The 21403-nt window shown below is 37.5% G+C and overlaps 1 protein-coding gene across 2 annotated transcripts; it reads right to left on the bottom strand.

The window, feature by feature from the left end:
* Nucleotides 1-291: 291 nt before the first annotated feature.
* On the bottom strand, nt 292-19748 carry CCNH (cyclin H). 2 transcript variants are annotated; one of them, XR_004299387.1, is made up of 10 exons: nt 19422-19738; nt 17211-17333; nt 15246-15319; nt 13799-14009; nt 10217-10380; nt 6601-6671; nt 3974-4085; nt 1910-1946; nt 998-1058; nt 427-458 (listed from the first exon to the last, which is right to left on the bottom strand). XR_004299387.1 is itself a non-coding variant. In XM_032404036.1 (9 exons), exons 1-9 carry the CDS (start codon nt 19536-19538, stop codon nt 420-422), a joined length of 972 nt encoding a protein of 323 aa, XP_032259927.1. In that variant the 5' UTR covers nt 19539-19748; the 3' UTR covers nt 292-419. The 2 variants fall into 2 exon arrangements, 1 of the variants encoding a protein (XP_032259927.1); XM_032404036.1 differs by lacking the exon at nt 1910-1946 and having other exon boundaries at nt 292-458; nt 19422-19748.
* Nucleotides 19749-21403: the final 1655 nt, after the last annotated feature.

The raw sequence follows: 21403 nt of genomic DNA, 5'->3' as shown, positions 1-21403 counted from the left end.
ATATCACGATGACATTTGAGAAGGCATTTAAAAAGGTTTCTAGAGGGCAAAAAACTAGCATGTTTAAAACTGATTACTCGGTTTTATTGTTTTGTGGCCTTTTTTCCTAAAAAAAAAAAAAAAAAAGGTTTGCTGCTTTTGTTTAAAATATACACAAATTTCTACTACTGTAGAAAGACTGATTTGATACTAGTCATGATGGGGCAAGACTAAACCAGGTGCTATTCTGGCTCCTTTCAGATGTTTTATTTCACATAAAGCTATCCTGAAAGGAAAAAAAAAAAACGAAAATTTAAATAAATCGAAAAGTTTAATATATTTGATGCTTTCACGTTATTTCATTTTTCAATAAAGTTAAATGCCAGATCTGCTTCATCCTTCTGTTGATTAGTTAGCATTGGAAAGTCAATTTCAAATGGTTAGAGAGAATCTACCAGGTCATCGTCAGTCCATTCTTCCTAAGAAGGGAAAAAAACGTAGTAAGAATAACAATATACTGAAGCATAACAGCACTGTTTACCTCACCTTTCCGGAAAATTTTCTTTTACTCTGATTACAGGAAGGTAATAAACCAGGAAAATCTGTAATAGTTCAATCTTAACAGTAATATGGCTTGGTCTCACAAGACTACACCAATTGACAGGAGTAAAGGTTACAATTGTGACCTTACTTTATATCTGACATGTAAGGTACAATATTTTTGAAAAGGGTAAGAGAAGAATCCTTGGAGAGTCAAAAACAGAGCAGAAATTTAGCATGTTATAACCGTAGGAAGGATTCTTCATCAATTAACTATCATACCGCTTCAGTACAGGGTAAGACAAGACATAACAACAAGACAATATACATAAAAGAAAAACGCAAAAAACAAAAATGAAGGCTTCAAAGCCCACACTTCTGTAATGCTTGCATTCTGGAAAAATTAAATCTTAACAGTATAGTCAGACCATTCTACAAGAAGAATAAATTAAAATTTACCTTTGGAGAACATACATACCTCTTCATGTTTGGGTTTCTTTGAGACATAATCATCATCTTCATAGCCTTTCCTCTTCTTCCTGTAATTGAGCAGCCATCAATAAGTAATCTAAAACTGGCAACAGAAACTATAAAATAAGGTGCAGTAGATGGAAAGAGATGAATTATGGAGAGGAAGACATTCTCTTTCAAATTAATCTTTACATTCAATGCAATTCTAACTAAAATCCTAATAAAATTTCTCACGGAACCTGTCAAGTATAACTGATGTGCAAGACTGCAAAAAGAGCAAAAAGAATCTGAAAGAATAAAGTATGGGGCCCTGTCCCTTGTCAGTTATCATCAAAACACTATGATATAAAAGATAAAGTAATTTAAAGTGTGTTATTATCAAGAATTAATTGCATCAATGATCAGGGCAGATAGGCAAAAAACAATGATGTATATATAGGAATTTAATCTACAATGAATGTGTAACAGGAAAATTATGAATTTTTAAAAAATGGGTAGATAACAGATTTTATTTGAAAAAAGTTAGTATTATGAGATATGTACCTCACAATTCACAAATAATTTTAAATGTTTTAATTGCTGAACACAAAGCAAAATAAAGATTAAGGGTAAGAGAAGGTATTCAAATGTAGAAGCATAAAACAGAACACAAATCTCCTGGATACCATAAAGGTGAAAGATACCATAAAGGTGAAAGAAACAAGAAAACAGCTGTAGGATATATAGGAAAAGACAAGTATATAAAATATATAAAGAACTACAAATCAGGACAGTAACACCAAAAACTGCACAAAGGTTGTAAGCAGGCAATACAGAAGAAGAAATACAAATGCCTGTTAAACTGGAAACATCAATGCCTCATAGTAACAGGGGAAATACAAATTAAAATACAATAATAATGTGATAAATGTTTTCTCACCCAGACTGGCAGGAGTTACAGACTGATACCATAAAAGCTGTACAATTAGTATGAAAGCATTAATAAAGAGAAAAAACAACTTACTTCATACATACATACACACATGCAGAGAAAAGACTGGCAACTGTAAACCAACTAGATATTACCTCTGAGGTCACAGCTGAATTTGGGTTTTGGTCAAAGAGAACTTTGGTTTACCTTTACTGACTTTAGTAATGACAATATAGTTAATTGTTTGTGTAACGAAAAAGAAAGATAAAGGAATTTTAAAGACTGAGAAATTATTTTGTCCTAAAGTAGTGCCTGTCAGCGTGGTCCACGGACCAGCCATGAACCATTTTCAGTTTGCAATAAGGTAAAGTACAGAAACAGACTGTGTTTAGAAAATTTTAGAGCAATTCCATCGATTAATTTTCTGACTACTGAAATCTAATAAAATTTCAGCTTATATTTTGTCTATTTCATTCTAGTAATTTGTTATTTATTGCATTTTATCCTGGATTAAAAAAAAAAAGTCCTTTTTAGACCGTCTGAAAAGCCCCTCCCAAGTACTCACAGAGATGCAGTATTTCCTTGACATAGTACAAAAAGCACATAGAAACTTAGATGGAATAAGAGATACTCCGGCAATTAGGAATTTTGGATTATGGTCCATTCAGTTACCTAGCTAGAAGGGTAGATTACCAGTTCAATGGTCTGATCCAGAGGGTGATAAATTTCTTTATATGGTCAAATCGTAAATATTTTACACCTCATAGGCCATACAGTCCGTTTGTGTCACAACTACCTAACTCCTGCTGCAGCGTGAAAAGAGCCACAGAGAGCATGCAAAGTAACTGGTATGTGTTTCAGCACAAGTTCTGTCTTTCTAAAACAAACATACAAAAAAAATAAAGTAGTTCACATTTGGCCTGTGGGCCAGAGTTTGCCAACCTTTGGTCTAAGCACATTTCAAAATCAATGTGAAGAGAATATAATTAATATAATTAGTGCTGCAATACTCTGATTTATTCAAGTCGACATTTCTTTACTTCTATCACTCTCATTTCTGTGAGTTACCACTGAAACCCACGAGTGAGATCTACCAATTTTAAGTTCTATGCTAAGCTATGCTTTGCAACGATAGCTAGTATATAATAAAGTAGTCGCACATTTTGCATGTTTCATAAATCCTTGGATATTCTCCTACTGCGACTGTGTAGTTGGGACTTTGAGCCATGTGTACCTGGATCTGAAGGCCATGGAACAACACTGTTCTGGTTTCTCAGACATTATGCAGTACAGTATACTCACCAATTACAGAGATCAGAAACATCTCAGATGCATCTTAAATGTAAGATGGCAGTGCTAACTCCCACTAAATATTAACAAATACGGTAGAACTTTTGAATCAGAATGTATTCCACAGAAAAGAGAAAACAATAGTTTTCCCATTCTTATTACCTGCCCAGACCCCCAACTTGTTTAAACTCCTAAAAGATAAGGTTTGAGTGGATCCTTCAATTTGCAAAGCATAAAGAACCCGAATTCTGTGATTTCCACATTCAGCCTAGAAAGCAGTAAGAGACATTATAGGTGTTCCTTATAGCTGCCAAGAAAATATCTAACAACATATTTTCCTACTTGTTCTGTCTTCAATTTAAAGTTTATCCCTGAAAGAAAACAGGCCAACTTTCCCTGCTCTAGTGAACAGAAGTAAATCTGAAACAGTATACTTGTTCTCTCAGACAAGATAACAGACCTGTAAAGAACCCAGACATTAAAAGGGCAAGAAGAGGTTCAGAGATTCCCTAAAAAGACTCTAGAGGTCCCATGAGGAGTAATGGGACAGGGCCCGCAAGCCAAAGAACACATCAGTCATACGAGAAGAACTGTATATGAAAGCCAAACTGTTACCTCATGTTTAATCCTGTTAGAAGCGTCCACTCAGTTAAAAACAATCCAGCTTAATGGGTAAGTCATTTTTCCCCACAAAAGCAAACATTTACCAATTAAGTGATTTAAGGACGAGCTAGCCTCAGTAACAATTATATCCATCCTTGAATAACACTCCCATCTACTTACGTAATTACGTTAAGAGCAAGCTCAGCAGAGTGACATCTCTCCAACTTCTGTTTCAGAACAGCAACTTCTTCAGATCTGGGTGGCTCATATTTTTTTACCAAGTTTCTCATACCTATGTGGAGATAAAAAAGATTTATCCTAGTTATCCTAGACAATAAAAAGTCCTGTTCCCATAAGGGAGCTGAGTATATCCCCATCTTATTATGGGAACAATAAACAAAACTCTTGAAATGTGATTATTACCAGGATTTGCAGTGTTCTGCATTAAAACCCAATGAATACCATACCTCAAGTAATTATAGCTCTGTTGCTTAGCCCATATCATATACAGCATAAAAAGAAGCATGTTCTACAATCTAGTCAGTATTTTTTCCAAATCCCACCATGGTCACTTTTTCAGGTTTAAGGCTTTAAAAATCCATGATTTAGTGAACATGCTTTGTTGTCTGCCAACTGTATTTATAACATTCTGTACTACAGATAGTGGCCCAAAGACTGTACTTCTTATTTACAAAGGAAACCATTATTACACGACATGTAATAAAGGGAGATGCTTAGTAAAAATGTGTCAATGATCCTTTGCTTCAACAAAATGCAGAACCTATACAATAAAGCATCACCAAGAAAACAAAAATATTCTCTTTAGGCTAAAAGTAAACTACTGTGTCAGTGACTTTACAATTGCAAACATGTCCTCTACCCTGGTCTGTTTATGTTATTCAACTAAAATAAACCAAAGAATATAAATCTCAAGAATTTTTAGGGGAATGGTGAGAGATCCAGGCCTTATTAGCCAGCCACATGTGCCAAATAGGTGGGGCTTGCTGGCTTGTAAAGCAGTGTTTTCAACTGAATTAATACTTGTGGCTTAATATCTTCGTTCCAAAAAATGATGAATAAGGTACCTTAATATTGTTAAAGCTCTGAGTGTTTAGTGAAGAGCTTTTCTTACTTCATGTTACAACAAGTGGAATAAAATAAAGGAACTGAGAAGAAATCAAAAACTGCTAGCTGTACAATGAGCACAGTGGGTTATCTTTAAGGCTCCTTTTACCTACTAAATTCCACGATCCTAACTACTGTCTCTGGCCAAATCAGTTAGCTTTGGAAGTGCGCCCTCTAGTGGTTGAACTGAAGACCTACACTTTTATAATTCCTAAATCACAAATCCATCACTGGCAACTGAAGGAAGCCCTCAAAATCATCTCACAAGCAGAGAATCAAGAAATGATATTTACATGCCCTGAAGCATCTTACCTTCTGAAACATAAAACATATAAAAAGTACCCTCATTTACTACCCTTATCCAAGATCATGATTTTTAATCTATTTTATTGGTTTACCCAGTATTTCAACTACATATTTAGTTAACAAGGACAAGTAGCACAAAAAGTTCGGGGGACAAACACAATTGACTTTTAATCCTAAAACTTAGTAGCCATGAGCCTTCAGTGACACACAGGCAAGAATGAAGAAAGGAGAGGGGTGGGTAATCTCAAACTCAACCATTAAGACAGGGTTTCTCAACACTGGCACTGCTGACAGTTTGGGCTGAAAAATTCTTTGTTGTGAGGGGCTATATTTGTTTTCTGAGTCAGCTATTAAAAATTACTCTAAATTCAGTAAGGCTTGAAACAACAGAAATGGATTCTCCTCTCTCAGTTCTGGAGCCCCGAAATAAATCAGTTTCACTGGGCCAATATCAAAATGTCAGCAGAGCCCCGTTCCCTCTGGAAGTTCTAGGGGAAAATCCATTCCTTCCCCGTTCCAGCCTCTTGTGGCTGCCAGCATCCCTTGGCTTGTGGCCATATCACTCCAATTTTCAAGGTTTGCATCTTCAAATCTTCCCCTGTGCTCTGTCTTCACATTGCCTTCTCTGTGTCAAACCTCCCTCTGCCTTTCTTTAATAAAGACTCCTGTGATGCGTTTATGCCCTACCTGGATATCCAGGATACAGTCCCCATCTCAAGATCTTCAACTTTAACATATCTGCAAAGACTTTCTAAGGTAACGTTCATGGTTTCCAGGGATTGGGACGTGGGTATCTTTGGGGAGCCATTTTTCAGCCTATCAAGAGGCTACACTGAATTATAAGATGTTTAGGAGCATTCTTACTAGATGCCGGTAGTAGCCAATCCCCCCCCCCTGCCCCCGCCAAGTTCTAATAGCCAAAGTGTCCCAGACATTGCAAAATCACACTCGGTGGAGAACCGCGGCTTTTGTAATATCAACATGACTAGCAAATAACGTGTATTAACTAATTATAACTGATTACAAAAAAACCTCCACATTTAAGTATTATCTTTACTTTGGTTCCCTTTAGATCTTTTCCTGTGCCTGTCATATATCTGTGTACACTTCAAAAGGACTCTGTTTTAAATCTTAACTCTTTCTGAATCTATTTTCACTTTCCTAGTAAGTTCTCTATGTGTACAAACTACTTCCTTTCATGAGCGCTCTACTTGTTCTCCACCAACGAATGTATCCTTCATGCCTCCATGATCCATTAATTCAATGAAAGTAAATCTAAACAACAATCTATATATCTCAAGTTAAATTTCAAGATGATATTTAGAAAGTAGCTTTGTAATAGAAGAACATTTTATAAAGTATCCTGTTTTACTTACTTTTCATTATATCTAGTAACTGTGACAAGCAAGTTCTGTTCTCTTTCAGCATCAGACTTTCTGACAAATAACTGGTAAAGAAAGGAAAAAAGTTTTAATCTACTGAACACATATAGCATCTTTGAGAAATATGACATCATAAATTAGTTTCCCCCATGTTCATTTCATCAAGGGCAATTTTAAAATTAATTTACTTTAAAAGTATCAAATAACAATACTTTGAACGCCACAAAACTAAATATAACTATTACAGTCTTAAGGATTTAATACAACTTAATTTAAAAGATATTTCATGTTCAAATTAATTTGCCAGAGGGAAAATGGTTATGAATTAACATTTAAAGTTTTGATTATTACTACTGTTAAGTGTTTAACATAAACTCTATGAATCTTTGTTTTACAATCTGAGCAATTTGAGCAATTGAACAATTTGAGCAATCTGAGTCACAGGCACAGACAAGTCATGATCTTTTAACTTGCCCAAAGTCATATAAAGCTAGGAAGTAGCAGAGCTGGAACACGGTACTAGTAAGGATTCTCTCTCCCCTTAATATCAAGTTCAACTACAGGCGCTCCTCTTGGGACTAATAGGTATTCAAACCAGTTAAGAACATCCTCATGCTTTGCAAATCTATTAAATCATATTTACATAGAGTCCAAATCAAAAGTGTTACTACTTTTCCATAAATGGATATAAAGCCTAATTATCTGTTTTTCTCAGAACCAATGATAGCAGCATAAAAATAATTTCTATACTTAAATATTTTGGCTACTCTGAAGTTTATATATAATAGATAAAAGCCCAAGTGAACAGACTGTGAAGGCATAAGTAATCTTTCAAACACAAGTGCAAAAAAATTATTAATTTCTCTGAAAAACGGCAAAATGAATAAATGGTGAAGTACAGTTACAACAATAGACGATTTTTTAGGGAATTCTGTTGCTATCTTTTCAACTTTCCAGATTATTTAAATGATACGTAAGTTTTGATAACTAAGTTTGATGTTACAACTTCATCATCTATGATGGGAATTAATTTTAGATATAAAAATCAACAACTCCCTTAACAATTAATACATTTCTGGTTATCAGTAATTCAAAATAACTATTAGTCTTTTCCTTTCCTTTTTCTCCCTAGAACCCCTCACACTTTTGCCATCTTCTTTTGTCTCTTTTTATTCTTTCTTTCTTTTCCACTTCCTAACATTAAGAGTGATACATTTGGTTCTAAGAGTTAGCTGACCAGATTCTACTTCTACAAGCCTTTAAGTTAGCAACTCCATCTCCATCCTGAATTAGAATTTTAATATTTTGATTAAAAAAAAAATCCATAAGCAAGCAGGAATATTTAAGAAGTCAAACTAGGAGATGAAAAATAAATCTCGAAATCCAGTAAAAAAGAAGACAACTCAGAACTAACAAAAGAACGTCCTATGAGTATTAACCTAAAGGATCATCCAGAATATAACAGCACAAGGGCTTTCCCTTTCTGAAACCAGCAATGAATGTAAAGGTAATTCCAATGTGTCTGCAAAGTTTGCAAAGTATATCAGAGGTTAAGAATGATTTACAAATACTTCCTCAAAGGAAAAAAAAAAGCCCAACTCTTTATAGTCCCCGAGAAATTCAAAAGTGTATTTAATTTGCCATGAGCCCAAGTTACCACAATTTCAGTTTCGGCTATCTGAAATTATAACTACACTTCCAAGATGACATAAACTTCATCCCTCTCCATTTACATAAGAAGAATCTCACCACTGGGGAATTTGCATATACGCTGCATCAGATCTGATGCTTCAACAGATTAATCAAACATTTGGCTATCTGAATTGTGGAAAAGAGGCTTTCTTCTCTTAGAGAATGGAACCTGCACCCCTAAACTCCATAGATCTCAACAATCTGCTGGCTATCTTTCCTAACTGGAACAAGGATTGAGAGCTTTGTTCATTCTGACAGTACAGTGCATGGCACAGAGAAGGCACTTGATAAGTTCTGCTTAGTAAAATAAATGGAGGTACAGATCACTTTGGGATTAGATGTATATATTTATGTACATTTGGTGAGCTGTGTCTGTGAAGAAGAGGCATACCATAAATTAAACATAAGCCCACAATCCCTAATCTTGCATTTGTTTTGAAATTCATAAATTGTTCATGTTTTGGAAAAGGAACCTAGGGAAAGTACCATGAAATGTGCAACAGTCCAGTGATGTCTGGGGAAGTAGCCTGTGACCAGTTACATTCATATTTCTGTAAGGAAACATATAAACACTCCAATTAAGCTGAATAAAAACTAAATCACATCCGTTCATGTTTGCTAAGCACCATTATCATGGATTTTGAAATTATGGATGAGGGGATTACAAACATGGAGAAAGTTTAAGTTCAGAAAATTTTATCATCTTTCTCTAGGAATAAGATCAGGCAGAACTTCAAAGGTCATAGAGAAATTATTATAAAAATTTACAAAATCTAATTTGCTACTAGCCTGTGCTTGAGTTACAAATCAGTATGAAAATAATGTTTAATCTGTGCACAAGATATTGCACCAAAGAATCAAGTAAACTTAATTCCGGTAAAGGGCTTATCGCAAAGCCTGGTTCTCACTGTGCATTTATGCATCAGCTATAGGTGTCTACAACTTGAATGCAATTCATTTGGACACTCCCTAAACCATTATTCATTCAGTAGATCTTTACTGAATTCCACATGCCATACCTGCTCCACAGCAGGAGAATGATAAGCCAGGCAGACATATTTGCTGTGCGCATGTTACTTACCAGTTCACGAAACTTCTACATTCACTCTCTACAGACAACTCTATCAGTCTTTCGAGGATCACCTGATTTACTTCTACTTTAGTCATAAAATGGATCCTCTCAGCTCAAAGACACTCAATTTTTAAAGATTTCTTTAAAAGCTGACGGGGCACCTGGGTGGCTCAGTCAGTTAAGCGTCTGCCTTCGGCTCAGGTCATGATCTCAGGGTCCTGGGATCGAGCTCTGCACTGGGCTCCCTGCTCAGCGGGCAGTCTGCTTCTCCCTCCCTCTCCCCCTTCCCCCCTACTCCTGCACTCTCGCTCTTTCTCAAATAAATAAAATCTTAAAAAAAAAATATAAAAGGTCATTTCATTCCTTCTCTCAGTCGCCCTCACCAACCCCCTTCCAACCACAGTACGTATAAAGGACTATAGTCACAAATGAATCTCACTTAAAAACTCAATCTCTGTTGAATCACAGATCTGTACCTCTGAGACAAATAATACATCATGTGTTAAAAAAAAAAAAAAGACAGCAGGAGGGGAAGAATGAAGGGGGGAAATCAGAGGGGGAGATGAACCATGAGAGATGATGGACTCTGAAAAACAAACAGGGTTCTAGAGGGGAGGGGGGTGGGTGGATGGGTTAGACTGTGGTGGGTATTAAAGAGGGCACGTTCTGCATGGAGCACTGGGTGTCACACGCAAACAATGAATCATGGAAAACTACATCAAAAACTAATGATGTAATATATGGTGATTAACATAACATAATAATAATAAAAAAAAAAACCCAAAAAACTCAGTCTCCAGGAAGGGATAAACTGAGTCTGATCAAAGTTAAAACACAGATTAATACCTTTCCATAGTAATTCCTGCTCGAGATGCACTAGATAAAATGGCAGTCAGGGCAATTTGGGAAGGTGTGTATAAAAGGTAAGCATCCGTCAATGCAATTCTATTAAGAAAGTCATCAGCTGTTTTCCTCAACATCTCTGGATTCTCCATCATGGGATAGCGAGTCTAGAAAGAAAGTTTACAAATGTTATCACTTCTGAGAGTTAATGCAGTAATAACAGTTTAAAAATACCTGTATTAACAAGAAAATGCTTAACACAGGATTCTTAAAAATAACACCCCAGGGGTGCCTGGGTGTCTCTCTTGGTTAAGCACCACCTCCTTTAGATTTGAAATTCCTGCTACTTAAAGTTTACTTTTGGGAAGAAATAAATGGAAATGGATCTTGGTTTGATTACAGAATTATTTTTAGAATATGCCCAAGAAATATGGATGAGCCCATATTCCTTGAAAACTCTTCTTATACTAAACTCTAGATCCTAAACCCTCAGATCTATTTCAGATATCCACATTCATGTCCCAAGGCACTAAGAAATCTCTTCTATACTCTAAACAAAATACTCTGAGTCAACTGTACAGTCACACCCATGTCTTATTATCCTGAAATACCTGACCTCCGATATGACAAATTGAGACATTCCACTCTGACCAAGGTACTCCTTTCCCCCAGTATATTTGCTCAATTACTTCACAGCTGCTCCCCGATTTCCTCCTCAGAACCTTTGGTCCCTTATCCCCTTATCCCTCTACTTGCTCCTACTCACCAATGTCCGCTGATCCTCATTTCCCTCCAGAATTCCCTGCCCCCATATGCTGACAACATATTTCAGACAAAACTTTAACAATGGCTGAAATCAAGCAATCTTCTGCTTTGTAACTATATCCACGTTTCTGGGTGCTGCAACAGAAAACAATACCACCAAGAGATCTGGTACTATTACTATAAATTCAAGTTCACTGACCTCAGGAGGGCTCTCAACAATGCCTAGCTATGATAATATTCCATAGAAAATTTGTTCTCCCATTTTTTAGTGACCATGTTTAACATTTTCCACCTGTCTCAATGTCTCTGATAATTTTCAGAAACTCCATCGCTCTTTGTAAATGATCCCTGCTTTTAACAAAGAAAGACACTCAATTTCCTGTCAGCACCAATCCCTAGGCATAATACTGTCCTCAACCCATGCTTTCCTCCTTCTTCCCTCTGTTCAAAGAGCTATTTATTCTCTCAAGGCCAATTCTTCTACTTTGCTTTGAATCCCATGCCAGTCCCTTCCACCTTACTCCAAAGAGAAACTTGAGCTACTTATTTTTCACTTCTTCCTTTAAGCTTTCTCTCATTACTAGCGCTCCACATCAGTTTCTTCCACAAAGCAAAACACAAAAGCCATCTCTCTCATCTATTTCTAGGAGATCCCCCATCTTCTCAATCATCTTTTTCCATTTCAAAATCAAGCTGTTTAATCCAGGTTATAAATACTTGTTTTCTCACCTTCTCACCTGTATTCCCCAACGGGCTCTAATCCGCTTTCTTCCTCCACACTCAATGGAGACTAATTTCACAAAAATCACAAATGACCCTTCTGGCACTAAATCTAGCAAACATTATCCTTTTGCTTTTACTTTGCCTGAATTCTGAACAGCATTAGAGAGCGACCTGTGCTCATCTTCTAAAAGTATTCTACTTCACTTCTCCAGAAAGTCCTATCTCTCTGGATATTCTTCAGTCTCCTTAATAGCTTCTTATATTTCTCTAACTACCCTTTATTTATTTATTGAAAATAATTTATTTTTTAGAGTGAGTGAGCCTGAGAGCAAGGGCGGGGCAGAGGTGGAGGGAGAGGGAGAGAATCTCGAGCAGACTCCATTCTCGCAGAGCAACGTGCAGCTCAATCTCACGACCCTGAGATCATGACCTGATCCGAAACCAAGAGGTGGACACTTAACCGAATGAGCCACCCAGGCACCCTTCTCTAACTACCTTTTAAATGGTCCTTTCGGCCAATCCACTTTAAATTTTCCAGGAGCAACAATACTCAAATCTATACCTATAGCTTCGCCATCTTCACGTACCTCCACACACACCTGATGTCTTGCAGGAATTGGAAATTCATTATGTCCCAAACCAGATTCAACAAACCCCACCCCTCCACCATCAACAAATCTGTGCTATGCCTGTGTTTCCTCTATCAGGGAGTGAACCACCATTACCTATATGCTTAGGCCAGAAACCTGGGGGTTCCTCCTCTGTTCTCCATCTCTATATGAAATCAATCCTCAAGCTCTAGTGATTCTGACTAGTATCTCATAAGTCCAGGAAGCTCTCTCTGTACTCACAGCCACTGTTAAGTCAAACCAACCACCATCTTTTGCCTGGACTACTCTTAACAGCATCTTATTGGTATCCTTTCATCCATTTTAATCTATTCTCCATATTATGCCTGACACACACATATGTGCAATAAACAGCTGACGCAGACTGATGCAAGAGCTTGCCAACAGGATTTTTTTTTTAAACTGCAAACCAAACTATGCCACTGCCCAGACTTAAGCCTTCCGCTGGTTTCCCACTGCTCTATTCAAAATCCTTAGTATCACCTCCACAGTCTAGATTCCACCTTCCACTCCGGTAGCACTCCGCGGCAGTCCTCCCCCTCTATCTCTAAGCTCTATTTAGGTTCTTTAGTGCACCATGGTTTCTTGAATTTGGACCCTTGACCAAAGAAGTCTCTCTGATTGCAATGTTCTTCTACTACCTAATTCCTACTCTTGCTCTGAATTTCACTCTAAATGACCCTTTCTCACAACTCTCTTAACTTCCTCTCAATCTGCCATCCTGTTCTAAAGTATTCTAATATCTTTCCTTCTGTAACACTTAGCACACTGGATATATGATTACCTTTCCCATTAGACTGTAAGACCTATGAGAGTTGAGGCTGTTCTTGTCTTAACCCTCAAGCACAATGTTTTGGTATAGGATACGTACCCAAATTTTGCCACTCAACCGAGACGAATGAACCAGTTTTTGACTTCCATTTTGACTTCACTCACACTATCCAAGTCCCCTTTCAGGGCCCAAACAAAACAACTTAAGTTGCTTTTGTCAATGCTTATTTCCTTATATTTTTGATGCCTACATATTGATTCAAGTTCACAATGCACTAAAAAATAGAAATCACTTAGCAATCTTCTAGTTAAAAACAAGAATTTATGTGGTTCTTTAAATCAAATCCATGACAGTATACTAACTTCAGAGTTAGAAGAGTTAACTTAAATTTTCAAAAGCATTACTCTAAACTGACAATGGTCCTCATTACAGTTCTTGGACAAGTATTTGTAGATCTACTAAATGAGAAGCTCTGGAACTGCAGCCCCACAGTCTTGAGCTAACAAACCTTCCAGGTGGCACTGCAGTTTGAGAACTATAGCACTAGAGATCCAAGCTAAACTCAGGTTTTAGATGAGCTTATGTTGTAACAATTAGAATGATTACAAGTTATAATAAAATTTTGATTTTTTTCTGGTTAAAGGACTATAGCAAAGGTAAATCCTACTAGTTTATTTTTTATATCAAAAAGATTACCTTTAAATCAATGAGAAAGCCCTCAAACGGTCTATAAGGATTGTGGACAATAAGGTGGAAATTAAGTTGCTGTATAAGAAGTAGTTCATATTCCAAAATCTGTTCAAGTGCCTTTTCTTGTCCAAGAGGACTCTCCCGCAGATTTCCAACGAACTGTGGACTAGATACATTGAATTCATCTACTTTGCAGGCCAAAAATGCGCAAGTGAGCCTAGAGGAAAAAAATAAAGGGACGGGAATGGGATCTGTACATACTTTAAGAAATAACTGAGTATTTTATTGCTAAAAATAAGTTCTAAAAATGCCTAATATTATAAGTGACTATGCTAGACTTTGCAGGAAATTTATTTAAAAAAAAGTTTTCTGTTCAAACTTTTTACCCATTAGAAAACTATAATTAGGATGAACTGTATAATCTTTTTTTTTTTTTTTAAAGATTTTATTTATTTATCTGACAGAGAGAGACACAGCGAGAGAGGGAACACAAGCAGGGGGAGTGGGAGAGGGAGAAGCAGGCTTCCCACGGAGCAGGGAGCCCGATGCGGGGCTCGATCCCAGGACCCTGGGATCATGACCTGAGCCGAAGGCAGACGCTTAACCGACTGAGCCACCCAGGTGCCCCTGAACTGTATAATCTTGCCACAGCATTCAACCATTATTGACTTAATGGTAGTTTCATATAGTTCAACATAAATATCTAGAAAAATAACTGAAGAATAAGAGTACTTTGAGAATTATGAAATGTAGATGGAAGAACACAACCGTATACATAGATATACCTGGGAAGAAAGGATGGGAAGCAGGGGAAGAAAGGTAGGTTAAAGAACACTGTGGAAGGCCATCAGTGAAGTCTCTGAAGGCATTTCAATAGAGATTATTACCTCAGTAACCTATGAAACTCTCATGCCTACTACTATAAATTTCAGAGTGAGAATCTAGAAATAAAGTTACCACAAAAATCAAGATTGGAAGTAACAAGGGCCTGACCTAGACTGGTAGAAAAGAAAATGAAAAAGAGAGAAAATAAACAGGGACAATGTGATCGACAGCAGGCTCTTTAATGAGTCTCATACTAGCTTCATCTTTATTTTTAATGGACCTTTGTTCATTTGAAATGAATCTGGAGCTACAAGACTTGTAAACCGACTGAACAGAAGGAGAGGAGGTACCACAAATGATTCTCGGAGCAACAAAGAGAAGATATGTGCCACTAACAGAAAGACATATTAGGGAAGTTAGTTCGAGAAAAACAGAATTTGAATATGGGTAAGTTGAAATTCAGATGCCATCAGTATTACAGGGAGGGAATAGATCTATAAGGAGTATAAGGACAGTATAAGTTCATAACAGAATGCAACTCTAGATTACCCTTTATTAGGAAGTCATTTTTATCCACACAAATAAAGGTTTTCTTAAATGAAAATCAATATATTAGAATTATACTCACATTATTATCCGGGGGTGATATTCCATTACTGAGTTATTAAGATAAAAACGCTTGAAATACATACAAGCTGTGCCCTAAGATTAAAAATACATTATCAGAATCTATTCACACACATTAAATTTTGTTAAAAATATTTTTTTTAAACTTACTTATGCAAAGGTTTGTTTTAAAAAAGTTACCCATACAAAATACCAAAACTTCTTAATTCTTCTTTAATCAAATAAATTGTGATGAATTACTATGGAAATGTCACAGCCAAAAGACCCTTTGTTGTCCTTCCTCACCCACCCTCGTTACCCTTCCTATGGTCACTGACTTAATTTTAAAAAGTTTATGTGTGTTTATTTTAGACTTCAGAGTAACAAACACCAACTAGATTAGAAAAAATCAAGGAGAAACATACAAATATTCACAGCTGAACCAGTCAATCTTGTGAAAACACTGACAGAATTAACACAGTTGGGGCAATAAGCCTTCTCTCTAAATCCACTTTGGATCTGTGTGATAGAACCATGATCATGTTGCCAAACTAAACAGTAGATCTGACTGTATCCCATGAGCCAGACTCTGCCAAGCACCAAGCTATCATCTTTTTTTAATCCTTACAACAGCTTAGTGAAGTACTGCTATCACCACTTTACAGGGAAGGAAACTATCAGTGAGGTTAACTGTCTTATTTGGGGTCACACATATAAGAAGGAACAGGGATGGATTCAACTAAGACCTGCCTGTACTTTTAACCACCACGTCATTAGGCTAGAACCAACAAAATAGACGTTTATCTATTTTAGGATAGAAAGATGTTTCCTTTTAAATATTTTTAAAAAGTTTAGCTTTGTCATTTTATGTGAAACAAAACAAAAACACTTCATCAGTTATAAATAAGACAAATTCCACAAAGAAGGTCATGCAAGAATTCAGTTTCTTCATCTGAAAAAAACTGTATTATAGTTCTTTTATCAGAAAAACACAGAACCAAATCTGGAGACAGAAACTAATTAAGTCCATCTAAAATTCTTCCTAAATCTTTCATCTCTCAGATGAAGGTCAGGTAAACAAACAAACAAAAAAACCCACTATGAGTATTTTTGAACTTGGTATTTTCAATATACTTCAATTTTTTTCAGCTTTAAAAATGGAGATTATTTCCTAGGGAGTTATTCTCTATTGTGTCGTAAGTTATTCACTCTGTATAACTTTAAAAGTTAAGACAGACTTTCACTTAAGACAGACTTTCATAATTAATCTTCACAGCAAACCTGTGAGATAATTATGAAAAAATGTTTTATAATCCTCTTTTATCTTTCAGCTTTTCAACCTCAGTTTATGTTCAACAAACAAGAATACATACTAAAGCAACAATGTCAAGGGCAGTGCATGTAAGTCCTTACAGCCACAAAATTCAAACTACCGGTTTGTCCTCACCATTGCCACACCACAGAAAACACACCCACAGAAATGAAGTCCTCAGAACCATACATCTGAAACAACCACAAGACAATTTTTTACCCAAAGATAAATCTCCAGCTTCTCCTAATCAAGGTTTAAAAACTTCCTATGGCAGGAGTTTTAGCTGGGGTGTCTGATTACAATTGATGAATGAAGGACTTATTTCAAACGTGTCTGTCAGACTTGACAAGGCACTAGTATATGTTCTCCTCCCGGTTCTATTGCTCATTAGTTGAGAAACCAGAGAGAAAGTAATCTTTTCTTTCTCTATAAAATGAGGATGTCATGACCTGTCTAGCAGATCTCAAAATTCTTTTGACAATGAAATGAGAATGAAAACACTTTGTAAGAAATGATACAGGAATTCCTAAGTTAAGGAATTTATCAAAAAATATAAAACTTGACAAAAACTTGAGTACATAAATTTCCCTAAAGTGGATAGAGAACTGAGTTACACATGTTGTGATTTCAGAAGTCAGCTAAAGGACATCATACTTTATCACTATCATAACTTACCACAACAGACCTTGGCATTGCTGGCTTAAACACCGAACAGAATTCTAATAACCTCTTCTCATAGTATTTGCAAAGCATCATTTCTTCATGAGGCTCAAGAAAGACTGGATCATTTGGAAGAACCTTTAGATCAAAAGTTACAACAAAAGTTCAATGAAATGAATAATCTTAAAATACTTTTCTCTGTCCAGATTAAGTTTAGTTTGTATCTCCAACCAAAGGGAAATATACCATACGTCATTTTTCTCTTTATAGAGCTGCTATTACACAAAATAGTTTTAGTGAAATATTTGATAAACTAAAACTATACCATCATTTCACAATTTCTCAGAATGTCAGCTGGACATGTGCTTCATTAGGGTAAAAAGAATCATGACAGAGGGTGTGCATATGCTCACAAGTTTGATGTCAATTATAAATCAAAAAGAAGATACACACTGTCATTGTTTGGAAAGCTTTCAACATCCCTTTCTCAGTCATTAAGTCACACAGGTTGAGGTAAAAATCACAAGTGTCTTAAGGATGATTATGACCCTTAAAATATTCCCTCCCATTTGTCTTCATAAACTCTCCACAGAATACACTAGATGGTTAATAATACAACAGTTTTAAAACAGATATCTACTAAGCAGTGTTATTGGATTAATTACGACTACCAAAAAAAGGTATGCTGAAATCCTAACCCCCAGTACCTCAGAATGTGACCTCATCTGGAAATAGAGTCTCTACAAATGTAATTAGTTAAGATTAGGTCATACTGGAGTACAGTGGGTTCGTAATCCAATATGACTGGTATCCTTATAACAAGAACATGGGAAGATACAAACACAGAGAGAACACTATGTAAAGATGGAGGCAGAAGCGAAGGAACACCTAGGGTTACCAGAAGCTGAAAGAGGAAAAGATTCTCCCCTAAAAACTGCAGAGAGCATACTCTGACAACAACTTTATCCCAGACTTCCGGCCTCCAGAACTGTGAAACAGTAAATTTCTGTTGTTTTAAACCACTCAGCTTGTGCTACTTTTTTTTATGTTAGCCCAAGGAAACTAATACTAATACAAACTAATTTTATAGAGACAGCACGGCATTATGATTTAGAACAGAAATGAGTTCAAAATCCTGGCTCTGCCACTTACCAGCAATGCAGCCCTGAAAAGTTATTCAACCACTCATCAGTTTCCTCAGCAGTAAAGCAAGGATAATAACAGCATCTACCTCATGGCATAGTTGTGAGGATCAAATGGGCTACCACTTACTAAATGCTCAGAATAGTGCCTGGTACCCAGCACAATCCGTACTACTTTGTGCGGCACAAAAATGAGGCAGTATGAAACAGACGTGAGTTAAATGTAAAAAGTAAAGTAGCTCAGTACCAATAGGTCTGAAACATGGAATACTTGCTAGAGGAAAGCTTGTACTAGAATGGGTGGTGGAACTTGTGAAAGTAGAGTAAACCGGTGGGAGCTAGAACAGAAAGAACTTGGCTGGCAGGATCAAAGTCTAAACCATCTTCAGTCAATTGGTTTGTACTGATGGTCTCCTGTTTCCCTGCCTCCACCCTGCCCCCTCCGATCCATTCACCACCAAGTCTTCTGAGGTCTCTTTCTAAAACAGAAGCTGAAAGGCTACTTCCCCATTTAAAATCTTTCAAACGTTCCCCATCTCCTCATTATAAGCTCAAACTCCTTACTTCCGCTTACAAGTTCCTGGCCTATACCTTCTCCGGCCTTTCAAGCACCTGTATTGAGCTTCTGCCACACGATCCGGAGCATTCCACGGAGCCGCCCTGCAACCCTAAAACTTGTGACCTCTTTGCACCTGTGGCTCTGTCGGCCTGGAACGTCCCTTCCCCATCTTCTCTCAATCAACTACTGGGAAAAGCCTTCCCCGACATATCCCATATCCTCTTGACTAATAAAAAGCTCTGGTCCCGCACTACGGTAGCATCCTACAAAGTCTTTTCTTCGCCATGTTACTGATTACTCCTCTGCCACTCGACTACGTTAACGGCGTTGTCGGTCTCCGTACCCACTACACCTGGCAAAGTACTCGCCTGTTTATTACATAAAACGCCCCGCGCTCCGCAGAGGCACGGGCAGCGGAGATGAAGGCGTGCGGAAGCTCCAGGGAAGGCAGGACAGACAAGGGGGATGGGCAGCAGCTGCTCAAGAGTTTAGAGGCCGGGACAGGGAATCGGCCGCCAGGCTCACCTTCCCGTTGGCCACCGCTTTGCATTTGAATTTGCGGTTGGCGTCGGCCCGCAGTCGTGCCAGCTGCTCCTCACTGGCGAAAGTCCAGTGCCGCTTCTGGCTACTGTTGTGGTACATGGCGAAATCCCAAAGCAGGCCCCGGGAGTCTGGAGAAAAAGACCCCAAACGCCACAACACCGCGAAGGGAAAAAAAAGCACCTAAAGCACAAACGCCAGCCCGCGGAAACCGAGAGCGTCCGTTCGGCCGGCGCGGGCGAGTTGACGTTAAGATCATGTGATATTTCCGTCCGCGGTCGCGTTTCCGGAGCGGACTAAGAGGAGAACATCCCGTGGGTCCGTCCCGCCGGCGCCCGACACGCAAGTGGGCGGAGCTAGGGCCTAGCTTCACAGAGAGGAGGAGCGTATGCGTAGGCTCCACCCCTTCCCGACAACGTTTAAAGGAGAAGCGCCAGGCAGGGTCGTCCAAAAGGGACGGAAGGTGAGGTTCGTGGAAGCGGACATGGGCAATTTACATGGAGTAACCTGAAGTGGGCAAAGGACCTGGGAAGTTGTCAACTTTTAAGTAGACTGTTCAGAGTACGCCTCACTGAAAAGGTGACATTTGAGCAAAGGCTTGAAAGAGTTGAGGGAGTAGGCCTATCAGTCACGTGGGGGGTGATTTTGGGGCAGATAGAACAGTCAAGGTCCTAAGGCAGAAGCATTCCTGGGAACTTTTAAGGAAGGAACATTGAAAACAAGGGCCTCAGAGAACATGGAACTTGGTCGAAAAGCCAGAAGCAGTGCATATGTATTGTTCTTTACTGTTCTACCACTGCTGTGACCCTATCCTTTTCCCGTGATCTTTTCCCTCCCCTTCTGTGGATTACTAGCCAATCTTACCCCATTTCCGTATCTGAAGCACTATGTATGGTAGCTTTAGGATTTTCTTGAATTCCCATCTTCATTATTGCCCCAAGGGAGACTTGCAATAAGTTATTGTTAATACTGACTCTTCAGTAAAAATTTATAATTTTTATTACTAGTATTTTCCAAATTGCGTTTGCGATACAAAATTTACATTGATTCCAAAAACCTTTACTGGTTTTGTTATTTGTCCCATTTAGGCATACCTTATTCTGTGCATCATACATCAGGTTAGAAAGATGGACTGACCTACAGCAAATTGTTTTTCTGGAAACAAAAAGCAGATAAAGATGAGCTGAAGAGAGTTTAGGTCTTTACACAGGTAAAATTTACATAGGTAAAAAGAGGTGGCAGGGTATCTCTGTGTTCTATGAAAATGTTTTTAGAGGCTTAAGGGAGAGTTTTGGTTTTTTTTCATTTTGGTAGATATAGTTGAGGGTAGAGTTTGCCAGTTATTTCAGTTCCTCATACTTGTATGTTTGTAGTTTATAACTTTGGAAATCCAGACACTCCTTGAACATATGTTAGTAATCTGGACTAGTACATTGGCTAAAAAAAGAGAAAGGAGAAAATGTGATGATGTTAAGGAAGGACATGGCAAGTTATGAGTCCAGTGGATTGTAAGCACCCTAAAATATTGTGTAATGGGGAAGAATAATTTTAAAGGAAAAACAAAGTTTTCAAAAGATAGGCAGGAAATGAGGTGATTTAGATAAATTAGTATGTACATTAGACTTGGCCCATGACAATTATGTATACTGTGTCAATTCTTTTTATTTTGTTTTTCTGAAAGGCATTTGACAACTCCTTTAGTTTTATGTGAAGGGGAACCCAAAGATAGGCATTTGGGAGAGATGGAAGAATAGGATTTCCACAGGGGTGGTAATAAAATTGCTCAGTGTCAGAGTTCATTTAGGAAGACAAATATTAAAAAGCTAGTGTTGATGATGTAACTATTTTTTTAAACCTGTAACAAATCTTAGCCTACAAAAATTAACACTGACCATATTTTGGGGATGTGTAAAGAATTGTATCTAAATTAATCAGCTACAGAATAAAGTTGTTACTGATGCCCTAAC

Source organism: Phoca vitulina, unplaced genomic scaffold, assembly GCF_004348235.1.
Source record: "Phoca vitulina isolate PV1807 unplaced genomic scaffold, GSC_HSeal_1.0 scaffold6, whole genome shotgun sequence".
Classification (NCBI taxonomy): Eukaryota; Metazoa; Chordata; class Mammalia; order Carnivora; family Phocidae; genus Phoca; species Phoca vitulina.
Note: the sequence above shows the minus strand (reverse complement) of the source record. Positions and strands in the feature narration are given on the sequence as shown.

Bases quoted from the DNA above. Each gene is read 5' to 3' on its own strand.
- CCNH (XM_032404036.1), bottom strand. From the start codon at position 19,538: ATGTACCACAACAGTAGCCAGAAGCGGCACTGGACTTTCGCCAGTGAG. The intron at 1,059-3,973 runs GTAAGTAGATGG...GCTCAATTACAG, and splicing joins CTTGCTCTTAACGTAATTAC to GAAGAAGAGGAAAGGCTATG. The intron at 459-997 runs GTATGTATGTTC...TTCCCTTCTTAG, and splicing joins AGAAACCCAAACATGAAGAG to GAAGAATGGACTGACGATGA.